General features: G+C 47.3%; 1 protein-coding gene across 2 annotated transcripts in view; it reads left to right on the top strand.

Annotated features, from left to right (window-relative positions):
• Positions 1-12,647, top strand: part of EPRS1 (glutamyl-prolyl-tRNA synthetase 1) — a 1,308,133-nt gene that overhangs the window by 400,252 nt on the left and 895,234 nt on the right. For both annotated transcript variants that reach the window (XM_069608586.1, XM_069608585.1), the window contains one exon: positions 7,850-7,986. In XM_069608586.1, coding sequence (XP_069464687.1) covers positions 7,850-7,986 — 137 coding nt within the window. The remainder of the gene's footprint in view (positions 1-7,849; positions 7,987-12,647) is intronic.

Here is a 12,647-nt window from a genome sequence, read left to right as displayed (position 1 = left end):
ACGTCCCTCAGCTTCTCCTGGAGGTAAAGGCGATGCTCAGGAAGGGCGTCATCGAGCTCGTCCCAAAGAGGCTTCGGGGCTACGGAGTTTACTCGAGATACTTCCTCGTGAAGAAGACGGGAGGATGGCGCCCCATCCTAGACCTGCGACGTCTGAACAAGTTCATCAAGGCGCAGAAGTTTCGGATGGTCACCCTCCAGCACGTCCTGGGTCAGCTGGAGGAAGGAGACTTCCTGTCGTCGTTGGATTTGGAGGATGCCTACTTCCACATTCCCATCCTAAAGGGGCACCGAAAATTCCTCAGGTTTGTGGTCCAAGGGCGTCACTACCAGTTCAAAGCCCTCCCCTTCGGAATACGGTCGGCACCCAGGGTATTCACCAAGTGCCTTGCACCGGGGGCGGCGCAGCTGCGCCGCAAGGGGATCCACGTCTACCCCTACCTGGACGACTGGCTCATCCGAGCCAAGACGAGGGAGCTCGCCGTGGCTCACACGGCAAGGACCGTCCAACTTCTCACGGACCTGGGATTCTCCGTGAACTACGCCAAGTCCCACCTGGTACCCGCGCAAAACGCACTGTTTCTGGGAGCAAAGCTCGACACAGTGTCCCTTCTGGCCTCCCCGTCGGAGGAAAGGACCAGGTCCATCCTGGGCAAGGTACAGCGGATGTTGGTTTCCGACGCGGCCAAGGTGAGGTCCATCAAGTCCCTCCTCGGAATGATGTCTTCTTGCATCTACCTCATTCCCATGTGCAGGCTCCGGATGCGCCCGTTGCAGGAGTTCCTGGACGCGCGCTGGATCCAAACGACGGGCGGCTTCGAGGAGAGGATCACACTCGACGAGAGTTTCCGCCGAGCGGTCCGGTGGTGGGGCACCCGCGCGCATTTGACGGCGGGCATGGACTTCCAGACCCCAGACCACCAGGAGACAGTGACCACGGATGCCTCCCTGGAAGGGTGGGGAGCGCACACCGAAAATCTGCACGCGAGAGGCCTCTGGCTCCCGACGGAGAAGTCCCTCCATATCAACGTCCTGGAGCTCCGTGCAGTGTTCTGGGCCCTCAGGTCCTTCCTTCCGTCCCTCAAGGGCAAGGTGGTGAGGATCTTCACCGACAACACCACCACCATGTTTTACATCAGGAAACAGGGCGGAACCAGGTCCCCAGCACTGTCCAAGGAGGCGCAGGACCTGTGGCATTGGGCAGTCGCCCAAAGGATGTTTCTGGTGCCGTTTCATCTGGCAGGGATAAAAAACACCATCGCCGACTCACTCAGCAGGGAGCTGCGCTCGTGCCACGAGTGGGAACTACGGCAGGATCTAGTGGATCGCCTCTTCCGACGGCGGGGCTCACCCCAGATCGACCTGTTCGCGACGGCGACGAACTCCAAGTGCCGGAGGTTCGCCAGCAGGTTTCCCCAGGCGAGGAGCATGGGCGATGCTTTCTCGTTCCCCTGGGAGGGCCTGTTCCTCTACGCGTTCCCTCCTTTGCCACTGCTAATCCGGCTCGTCAACCAGCTCAAGAGGTCACGGTGCAGGATGATCCTCGTCCGGATATGGTTCCCGGACCTTCTGGACTTGTCAGCGTCCCCGCCAATCAAGCTGCCGGTGGACGCGGATCTACTCTCCAGGGAAGGAGGCGCCATCCTCCACCACAACCCGAAATCGCTGAACTTGCAGGCCTGGCTCCTGCAGCGCTAGAGTTTGGAGGATACGACATACCGGCCGACTGCAGAGAGGTTCTTGCAAAGGCCAGGGCGTCCTCGACTCTTAAATGCTACGGACACAAATGGAAGAGGTTCTCTGTCTGGTGCCACGCACAGAAGATTAACCCTCTACGGATTACGGCTCCCCAGGTACTGCCGTACCTGCTGACGCTGGCCAAAGCTGGACTGGCACACGCGGCCATCAAGATTCATCTTGCTCCGATCTCCCGATACACCAGAACCACGGGCCGGTCGTCCCTGTGGTCTCATCGTCTGGTGAAAGAGTTCATGAAGGGACTGTTCAGATCGTTCCCGCCGGTGAAGCGTGGGAGCTCAACGTGGTGCTGACCAAGCTCATGGGACCTCCGTTCGAGCCTCTGCACTCGGCCCCGTTGAAGTTTCTGTCGTGGAAAACAGCGTTTCTTGTGGCCATCACCTCCGCACGACGGGTGGGAGAGATCCAGGCCCTTTCCTGCAAGGCCCCGTACTTGACTTTTCACGACACAAGGGTAGTGCTCAGGACGCACCCCTCCTTCATGCCCAAGGTACCGTCGGACTTCCATCTCAACGAACCCTTGGTGTTGCCTGTGTTCTTCCCGTCGCCTTCGTCGCCGGCTGAGAGGACTTTGCACTCGCTGGATGTGGCTAGAGCGCTGAAGTTCTACGTGGACCGCACGAAGTGTTTTCGGAAGACGTCACAACTATTTGTGAACTTTGGACCTGTCAATCAGGGGAAGGCTCTCTCGAAGGCTTACATTTCCAGATGGCTCTCCGGCTGTATCATGTACTGTCATCGGTTGGCAAACCGACCGCTGCCTGGCCGTTCCTTTCTGTTGTGCCCCTGCTGGACATATGCAGGGCTGCTACGTGGAGGTCGACGCACACCTTCACGAAATTCTACTGCGTCGACCGGGATTCCAGGGAGGAGTCCAGGGTCGGCCAAGCAGTGCTGTGCAACCTGTTCGCCTGAGGTGAGCCTGGTGAGGAGGTAAGATGCTTAATGTTGAGTTTGATGTAATGCTTAATGTTGAGCCTTTGCCACCTCCCGTGGTTGTGCATGTGTGTACTGCTATGTATTCTTTATTCATGAGCATGTGAATCCATGCCAGACCCCATGCTGGAGAAGGAACAAGTTACTTACCCGTAACTGTTGTTCTCCAGCATGGGTCTGGCATGGATTCACATGCGAACCCTCCCGCCTACCCCTCTGCGGCTCTTCACTTGGTCATACTGCCACTTCGTCATACTGCCACTTCACGTGCTTCCAAATCTGAAGATGGCTGCCAGAGGCGGTGCTCAGATAGAGGGCAGTCATTGGCTGTGGTCAGTATGACGCAGAGACCAGTGATTGGTTGTTACTGCGAAAGACAGATCAGAAACGAAACTGATACTGGTTTTTTCTTTACCGAGGATTCCCAGCCTGACGACGGGGAATATTCATGAGCATGTGAATCCATGCCAGACCCATGCTGGAGAACAACAGTTACAGGTAAGTAACTTGTTCCTTTTCTTGTGTGAACTACTGTTCCCAGGAATAGTAAAGTGAAATTGACTAAAGTGAAACACTCTTTGTAGGTCCAGCACACACAATCTTATATGGAGTGCTGGGGGTGTTTACCTACCCTTATCCTACATTCTCATGTAACATTTTTATGTTACCCTCATTACTTTAAATGGCTGTGGTTTAACTTTCCTACCATTGTGCTTTTCTACCGCAGTTTGAACCCGCAGCTGCAGTATAGCACCCATGAGTGACCATTTTGTCAAAATGGCCCCGGTCTTCTTTTTTCGACATTTTCTGTTTATGAGGTATTTTTTGGGTTTTATTCTGTGCGTTGACCCAAGTTTGAGCCCTTTGTTCATTTTGATTTTGGCAGGCTTCAGCCCTGAGGCCCTCCTCTGGCTACAGTGTGCCTGGAAAGGCAGGTTGTGAGGGAGGTTCCCGAAACTCCCCTGTCATTTGTCTTTAGCAATGCCTGAATGCAACCAGTCCTGATTGGCTGGCTGTCCTGTCAGGACAAGCCACCCTGCTGTGTGATTGACAGCCTAGACTGTGCATGAATGGTAGAAACCTGCTTAAATGGAGGGTTTTGGGACTAGAGTCCGAGTGAACCACTGGGAGGAACACCCGATGAAGAAACCGTGAACAAAGCTTGCTGAACCTTTGAATTGCCCGGTGAAGCCCTGCTGCTTTGCTAAAACTCTTTTTTTTTTTCAGTATGACAGAGAAGCTCCCTAAGGGACTTCTTCCCTTGGGTTAATGAGACCAAATAACCCTGAGATGAACTCCACTGGACCATATTCCCTGACTGGCTGTACGTCTTTGCTGCTGCAGGAACTGAGTTCCAGAGTTTGAGAAATCCGTAGTCTAGTGCAATGTCTGAAATCCAGCCAGAAGCTCCAGGAGTCTCCAGAGGACCCTCCAGAAGTAGGACTACCAGAACTAGAGTCCCCGCACCAGAGTGCAGGACCCAAGGAGTGAAGGAAGCCCAACCGGTATCCGAGATCCACGACAGTGCTGTTTACCGCGTGCTAAAACCGCAAAGTGCTGCTGAACCGAAAAGAGCCTGTAACTGCTGACGACCTCCAAATTTCTGCCATTGGAGCCCTCCAGACGTCTTCCCTCTTGTCCCCACGACTGAGGCTCAGGAACCGAGGGTCTGCATCGCTACAACAGGAAAGAATCCAGCTAGACCATTCTACTTCAAACCAGAGTTACTGTTTAGACTTGGGGTACTTGCCTCAATGTCTCTGAGCTGTGGTTTTCTCAGTTCAGACTTGCAGAGGCTTACATTTAGAGTTGATTCCAACTCTGCTTTTCACAAGCTTACAAGCTTGTGACCCTACAAGTGATTTTTCTACAAACTCTCTAACTTTGTGCAAGACTTTTTATCTAAGAAGTGCCTCAGCTCCGTAGGCTGTGTTCCAATTGACTTTGGCTGTCCTGGCTCCCCACAGACTCCTCTAGCCCATTGACTTTGATATTGTTTGTCCCTCATAGGTGGTAACTTGTTTTAGACTGTTACTGCTGGGAAAGGCTTGTCTAGATTTCAATGGAAGATATAGTTGTCCTCACACATACTGAGAACCTGTTTAACCTTCTCCTTCCTTAAACCTTTCCTTTCTGCAACCTCAGAATCTGCATAGTATATCTAGTGCGATATATAACCGCCCTTACTGTCCTTGTGAATGAAGTCTCCTCAGGGAGTAGGAATTGTGTAAGAAGCATATCCAAAGAGTATCTACTAACTTGTTTGATTCTGAAAAAGTAATTTGAAGTTTATTTATAGTGTTCCATATCATGCCCTCTTTAAAGAATGATTATTTAAACATTGATGTTTAATAGATATGTATAACTGAAACCTTGAGTGTACGTCCGGCAATGTAACCCCAGCTGGACCTCACCTTACTGTATGTAACGAAGCTTTGCAACCCTCTTGCTGCCTCTGCGCCCAGTTACCCTTGGGTTTGGTGCGCATTACAAATAAATAAATACAAATACAAGTGTTACTTGGTTACTTGTATATACACATTTCATTGCTACAGATCTACAGCTCACATTTACCCCTCTTGAGATAGGCCTGGCTGCTCAGCCATACTACCAACTTGTGTAGTACAGACCTATACCAAAAGGTGGGTTACCTAATACCAAGAAGATAAGTGTTGTATAGTCTCACACAGCATTACTACACCAATTCTTACCTAACATTCGGCCTGGCAGGGCTTTGTCAGTTAAGTGGAGCTCTGCCTCTCTAAGAACAGGGAGCTTCAGTATCCCTGAAGCCGGTGAGTGAAGCACAGCGTTCAGATACTCTTCCTGAGCCTTGCCGGAAAATATAGCCAGCTCCTAATTGACTTGCGTAATGTTTAAAGCAAGCAAAAGCTGTTCGATATACTTGAAGTTCGGTTAACAATGGAGTTGTAACACTTGCGTTCGTAGTGAAAGCTTTACCACTCGCGTGAGAAACCTAAAGTGTTTAAGCCCATTGTGGAACCTTGTCAAATGTGTTGCAGTTTAACGAAGTGGTTGCGTGTCCTTAATGAAGAGGGAGGAACGCTTGTCGGACCATTACCGAATAAAAAACATTGAAGTTTTACAAGCAACTAAGAGTGAAATCTACATCAAAGGAAGGTTGCGTGTGCCCAATTGTATTTACCGAAGATGGTCAGAGCTACATCATTTAACATTATACAGGATTATAATTCTCTTCACATAATTAAATTTAAAAATCCACCTAAAAGTGTTTGCGTGTGCCCAATTGTACTTTGACTCAAAAGACTGAATCCTAAACTGTATCCTGAATTGACATTCTTTCTAAATCCAACAAGTAAATAGTATATATTAATGAAGAGACAAACAATTCCATAGTGAAACATTCTTGTAAAGAGTCAAAAAGCTATCCACCTACACTGTGAAGTTAACTGTCAAGTGGCCTAAACTACAAGCGTGGCATTGTTACGGGAAGCTGAAAGAGTGTAACTACTGCTTCTGGGTAATTACTTGGGCAGAAAAAGTGTGAGTAAAGCTGGGGAATGGGAGCTAAATGCTTGTAATCACTCGAAATAGATTACAACCTGTGATGCAAAAGACTGCTGAAGCTGAAAAGAAGTGAGCCTTGTGGGCAGAAGCAGATTTTTCTTGTGGCAGTCAGACGCAAGAGGCAGAGGCTGCCCCTTTTTAGGAAGTGGAATTGTCTTGCCATTATACTTGTCTTGTCATACCTGCATTATAACTTAAAAGTACGAAGCAGTGCTAGTAGTACTTGAACTGTAGTGGTATACCAAGTTGTCAGCAGATGTCATATTTAAGTGGTTTGAAGTAGATTTGGGACAAAGGTGACTTCTTGTAGTAATAACAGTAGAAGAGTAGTTGTTGAAAGGGATGCAGCAGCCCAAAGAAAAGCATCATGACAAATAGACCAAATTTACTGAAGAAGTCATAGCGAAATGTAAAGTTATAGCGGAACCCCAAGCCAGCCCAGGAACCCCAAGCCAGAGCCTGCCAAGGTGCATGCTATATAAAGCATTTCCTGGCTCAAGAAGGTAGGAAGAAGGCCAAGGTAAAAGATTGGCACAGCCATTTTGATTATGATATTCAAAATTGGGTATTATGCGTTAAAACATGCAAGCAAAATAAAAAACAAAAACCCACTAGAATATTATTTGCTGCCACCAACCAATCTTGGACATATCTAAAAAGTTTACAACGAAAACGTGGATACCTAGTACTCCTCCGGCATTAAACTGTAAGATGTGTGCCACAGTAAAAGAACATGGTAATCCCACAGGAGACATGGTCCCCCTGCACTGATGATCAGTGCCCCAAAAAGAGGGGAATTAAGCAAATAAAACTGTCCTAGCCTCCAAAAGTCAGGAACAGGGTTCAAGCCAATTCCTTTCGAGGACAATGGAAGGAAAGTTGCAAAATGTAAAATCTGTTCTTACATACGTAAAAGAAATGGTGCACTGGAACAATTGCCGCTAGCACATCAAAAGGGCTAGTGACTAGATAAGAAAAAGGACGTTCCACTGCAGCACTTCACTGTAATGTGAAGTGTCATCTTAAAAAGAATATAGGAATCATGAAACTTGTAACCAGAATAGTTGAGTATTACTCCCAAAACAAGAGTTGAGCAAGGTATGGGATGGATCGACCTTCAAAAGGGTTCAAGGTAGGACAAAATAGCTGGGGTGTTCTATTGATGTCAATGGAAGGAAAGTTGTGAATGAAAAATCGTACATAACAGTAGCTACTTGTTCATTTGAGGTTTTAAAGGAAATGGAGAATAAAACATTCAGAGAATGATTTTGGGTAAAGTTCTGGCATGTAGTAACAAAGAGCATCTGGGTCTATGTGCTGCATTGACTTAGTCCTGCATACGCTCCTCAATGAATCCCAGAAAACTAGCAATGAGTACAGACGTGAACGAAAACTATTTATTTTTTTACGATTTTGTTGAGTACTTATTCCCTTTGTCATTTCGTTGAAATACTTGAATTTACAGTCTGTTGGCATCTTGTGTAAATGTAGGACATGCGATGAGAAGCAATTAGCAAATTAATTCGTTTTAAGGATGTTGCCATCTATTTTTGGTATCTATTTTACAAGCTCATGTTTCAGTGTCTCATTCCGTTATTTTTGTGCAGAACTCTGATGTTGGTACAAAGCCAGTGTGGTATGGGCCCAGAGTTCTGATTGAGGGTGCAGACGCAGAGACCTTGTCTGAAGGAGAGATGGTTACATTTATAAACTGGGGCAATATCAACATTACCAAAATCAACAGGTAAATATTATGGATGCTGTATTTTATTACCGATTTTCTTTCTGCTTGATGGTCAAACTATAGCTTTAAGTGGTTAGCTGTGCATTATTGTATCTGGTCCTTGCAAAACTATTCAGATTTACATTCTATGCATATTCCACCATGTAGCGATGGGTCTGGAATTTTGCAATAGTTTTCTTTAGACTTAAAAGTAGGCATTGCCAGGGCAGTTTCTGTCACAATATCCTAACTCAACTTGTGCTAGCCCTCAGCTAAAATGCCCTCAGATTTTACTGCCATTGGTCTGGTCACAAGAATGAAGCAGAAACCAAATCGACCTGAGGCCAAAAACGCTGCGTGCAAGTCTGCATCAGAAATCTAAACCCACGCAATGCTTGCAGGAATTGTGACAGTGTCAAGCACAACTCATCCATTATCCACGGCAGTGCCCTAGGTGTCAAGACAGGATGTATAAAAAGGACTCTATGCCTACGATTATTGCAGCTAGAGCCCGTGTTTTCGTCCACATTCATGATGCTCTGCCCAAAATGCAACATGCACTTCCCTTGGTCCGATAATCATCGAGTTTGCCATAGTGTGGACTACAAAGAGGAAACTTGTGCCTGGTGTAAATAATGAAAGGCCAAGATCCTCCAAACACACAGAATACAGCACTGGGGAACATATGCTGTTAGGGAGAATTTTCAGAATTGTGCTAATTCCTTGCTACCCTAGATACCCCCAGCACTTTTCCTGGACTTTAGGACTTTTAATTTTTAACCTGGAGAGGGTGAGACCTTTTTCACACTCGCTCATGTATTTTTCTGTGATTTGAACTATGTTTCTTTTGGTTTTGGAGTCTGACGAACTCCATAGGCATCATCTTTTTACAGTGTGACACACAGCACCTTCAGTGCAGTGGCACCGGGAAGTCTTTTCAGATTGGATTGGATGACTACTGTTTCCAAGAGCAGTGAAGTGAAATTGACTTTACTTATATTCGTAACATTCTAGACCCAGCACACACTATCTTTCAATAGGGTTCTTCAGGGGTTACATAGTATCATTTTGTCTAGTTTCTCATGTAACATTTTTGTTAGCCTTTCCACAATTAATGGCTGTTGGCAGTGGTTTACTTTTTACTACCATTGTGTGTTTTTACCAGGGGCTGCGTTCGCAGCTACAGTAAGCACCCATGTGTGCCCATTTTGTCAAAATGTCCCTGGTCTTCTTTTTTCGCCATTTCTTGCTGGAAAGGTCCTTCTTGAGATTTATTCTGCGCGCCAAACCAGGTTTGGTCCCTTTGTTTGTTTTGTCTTTGACGGGATTCACTGGTGAAGTCCGCTTCTGGCTACAGCGTGTCTGGCAGGGGCAGGAAGGGAGGGAGGTGCCCGAAACTCCCTGTGCTTATTCCCCTTGGTTACAGGAATACACCCAAAGGTGATTGGCCGGCTGGCTGCCCTTGGCGGACAGCCGCCCTTCTGTGTGATTGACGACTAGGCTGGAATGAATGGGAGAAACCTGCATAAAAGGCAAGGCTTTTTGGCTTGGAAGGCAAAGTTGACCACTGGATGAAAGCATCCGAAGAAGAACTTGGAAGAGACGCCTGCTGCAACTCTTGTATCATTGGTTTGCCCAGAGAAGCCCTGCTGCTGCGTTGAATCTCTGAATTCACCTCGACTAGAGAAGCCCTGCAAGGACTACTTCTCACCTTGGGTTGGTTGGGCCAATTGACCCAAAGTGAACTCGTCTGGACATCCATCCTCTTGGAGCTGGCTGTACTTCAGCTGCTGCTGGAACCGAAGTGCCAGGGAGAGGAACACCAGATTGAGTGCATCACTTTTAAGTCGGACCCGAGCTCCAGGAAGTTCCTCTGTACTCCCAGGAAGCAGGACCAACAAAGCCAGAGCCACCTCAAGAGTGCTGGACCCCAGATGCGAGGAAATTTCATTGGGGTAGCCGAGAACCACGGTGGTGCTATTTGCTGAGACGCGAGGAGCTGAAACCGTGAAGTGCCGCTGAATTGAAGTTTGCCCTTTTCTGCTGCCGACCTTCCCATTATAGTGCAGGAGTGCCCAGATGTCGTCGTCCTTGCCCCCACGACTGAGGCACAGGAACAGGATCTGCAGAGCTACACAGGAACAGAAGCCAGCTGAAACCATTTCTTCTAACCAAAGATACTGTAAAACTAAGGGGACTTACCTCTTCTTGTGCAGCCTTACTTGTTCTCAGTTGACACTTGTCTTGGTTGCTTTTGCAGAGTTGCTTGCAGCTTTGCCTGTCACAAGTCTCCAAGCTTGTGGCCCTACATTGATTCTAATTTTTCTACAAAGACTTCTAAAACATTGTGTGTTAGGGAGAATTTTCAGAAATGTGCTAATTCCTCTCTACCTGAGAGACCCCCAGCTCTTTTGCTGGACTCTAGGACTTTATTTTTTTGCCTGGAGAGAGCGAGAACCTTTTTTCCCACTCGCTCATGTATTTTAATGTGATTTTTGAACTGTTTCTTTTGGTTGTGGAGTCTGACAAACTCCATAGCATCATCTTTTTACATTGTTACACAGCACTTTTAGTGCAGTGGCACAGGTAAGTATTCTTAGATTTCCCAAGGTTTAAATATCTTCTCTTGGATAAACTACGGGTTCTAATTTATTTTATTTTTAAATGTTTTTATTGGCATTTATGCATAAACAAAAGCATTTAAACACAGATTATGTATCGTAACATCCGGTGTATCTCGTGTTTGCCTAGTAAACTGTGGTTAACAATATATAATTAATAACAACTTTGACTGTCCCCCTTCCCGTTGCCACTGTGGTTGTCTCGCTCTTCTATTTGGATTTTTAGTTGGTCGATATCTTGTTGTTACGAGGGGTTACAATGCCTTGTGTCAGTGTTCCGTGCTTACAGTTCGTGGTAGAGGGTTGACTCATGGGGGTTTAAATTTTGTCGAGAAGATCATGTCTCTCATGAGGGCTTTTCAGGATTTGAGTGCTCTGCTCGCTTCCCCCCCACCCCGATTGGTCCCATCCTCCCAGGCTATGGTTTCAGCAGTGGTCCATCTCTCCATTTCCCTGATCCAGGGGTCGTACCTGGGGCCTCCAGGTGATTTCCAATCTATTTTGATTGTTCTCTTCGTTGGTATGGATGCCATGTCCATCAGTTTTACTATATGCTTGATTTTGCTTAATCTGGGATGCGTGTCCAGGAGGCACTCCTTAGGCGTCCACTCGTATCTTTCAACTCCTGCTCTCCTGCATGTTTGCACGACAGCGGACCAGAGCTTTTGTGATTTGGGGCAAGTCCAGAACATGTGGATAAGATCTGCGTGTTCGCTAGTGCACCATGGGAATTTTGACAGGGTTTTGTTGTTGATTGTAGCTACCCTGTGTGGGGTCACGTAAGTGTCTGAACCTGGCATTCCGCAACACCTCCTTTGGATACACCAGGGCCCTACTCCATTCACTCCATTCACTTTCTGTGATTTCCGTTCCCAGGTCTGCCTCCCATCTCTCTTTCAGATACGCACTTCTCGGGTTGAGTCTATCATTTATTTGGGTGTACAATCTGGATATCTACCTCCATTTTTCTTGGCTACAAGTTTCACCCTTTGGTACCATAAAAATTGGCCTGCAGAAGTCCGTCTTTTGTTTGTAGTGAGTCAAAGTTCCTGAATACTCCTTCTTCAAACATGTCCCCCCATGTGTAGAGGCCACTATTCTCCCATCTTCTCATTGCCGGCAGGTCAGTGGGGGTCCTGCAGACATCAGCAAGCATGGGGATTTTGGCCACGTATGGATGTTGAATTCCGAGCAATGAACTGACCTTGTTCCAGACTTGTCTCCCCTGTTTCACTGTCATAGGTGGGTCAGGAGGCCAAACTTGTGTGCTCCATACTATTTCTTTGGGATGCATTGGTGTCATCACTTGTTGGAGAAGACCTGTCTCAGCTGTTAGTTCATCCGACAACCGCTTTGTGACGTGACTCAGTTGTGCAGCTAGATAATATTTCTGGAATTCGGGCAGTTATATGCCGCCCTCCCTGTGGGGGAGTGTTAGAATGTTTAGTGTGAGTTTGTGTCTGACCGTGCCCCACAAGAAGTCTCTGATTAGAGTTTCTAGTTTCCTGAAGAAGGATGGGGGGTATATAGTATGTTATGTTGGTAAAGTAGTATAGGAACCTCGGTAGTTTTATCATTTTAGCGATCACTGCTCTGACCATCGCAGAAAGTAGGAATTTAGACCAGAATTTGATGGATTTGCGCACCCCGCACATCGCTGTCTCCGTGTTGCATTTGTGTGTGAGGGCAGGCGTGTGTCTAATGGTGACTCCAAGATAGTGGAATGCTTCCTCTTGCCACCGGATCCAAATCTCTGGTAGTTCTTCTGTTTTTTCCCTCTAAGCCCTGCAAGGGGAAAGGAGCAAGATTTCCGTCTGCTGAACTTTATTCCGGAGTAATTTGCAAAGTTGTCTAGAATTTCAAGTGCGGTTGGTGCATTCATTCGTGGGTTGCACAGGTATAAGAGAACGTTGTCCGCATAAAGCGAGATAATATTGTCTACCCGCCTGTTCTGATCCCTGCATCGAAGAGCTGTTTACTGAAGTAGATTGCTATCGGTTACAGGCCGAGGATATACAACATTGGCGACAGTGGGCAGCCCTGTCTGGTTCCTCTTCGTAT

Source organism: Ambystoma mexicanum, chromosome 4q (assembly GCF_040938575.1).
Source record: "Ambystoma mexicanum isolate Mex_15411 chromosome 4q, UKY_AmexF1_1, whole genome shotgun sequence".
NCBI lineage: Eukaryota > Metazoa > Chordata > Amphibia > Caudata > Ambystomatidae > Ambystoma > Ambystoma mexicanum.
Note: the sequence above shows the minus strand (reverse complement) of the source record. Positions and strands in the feature narration are given on the sequence as shown.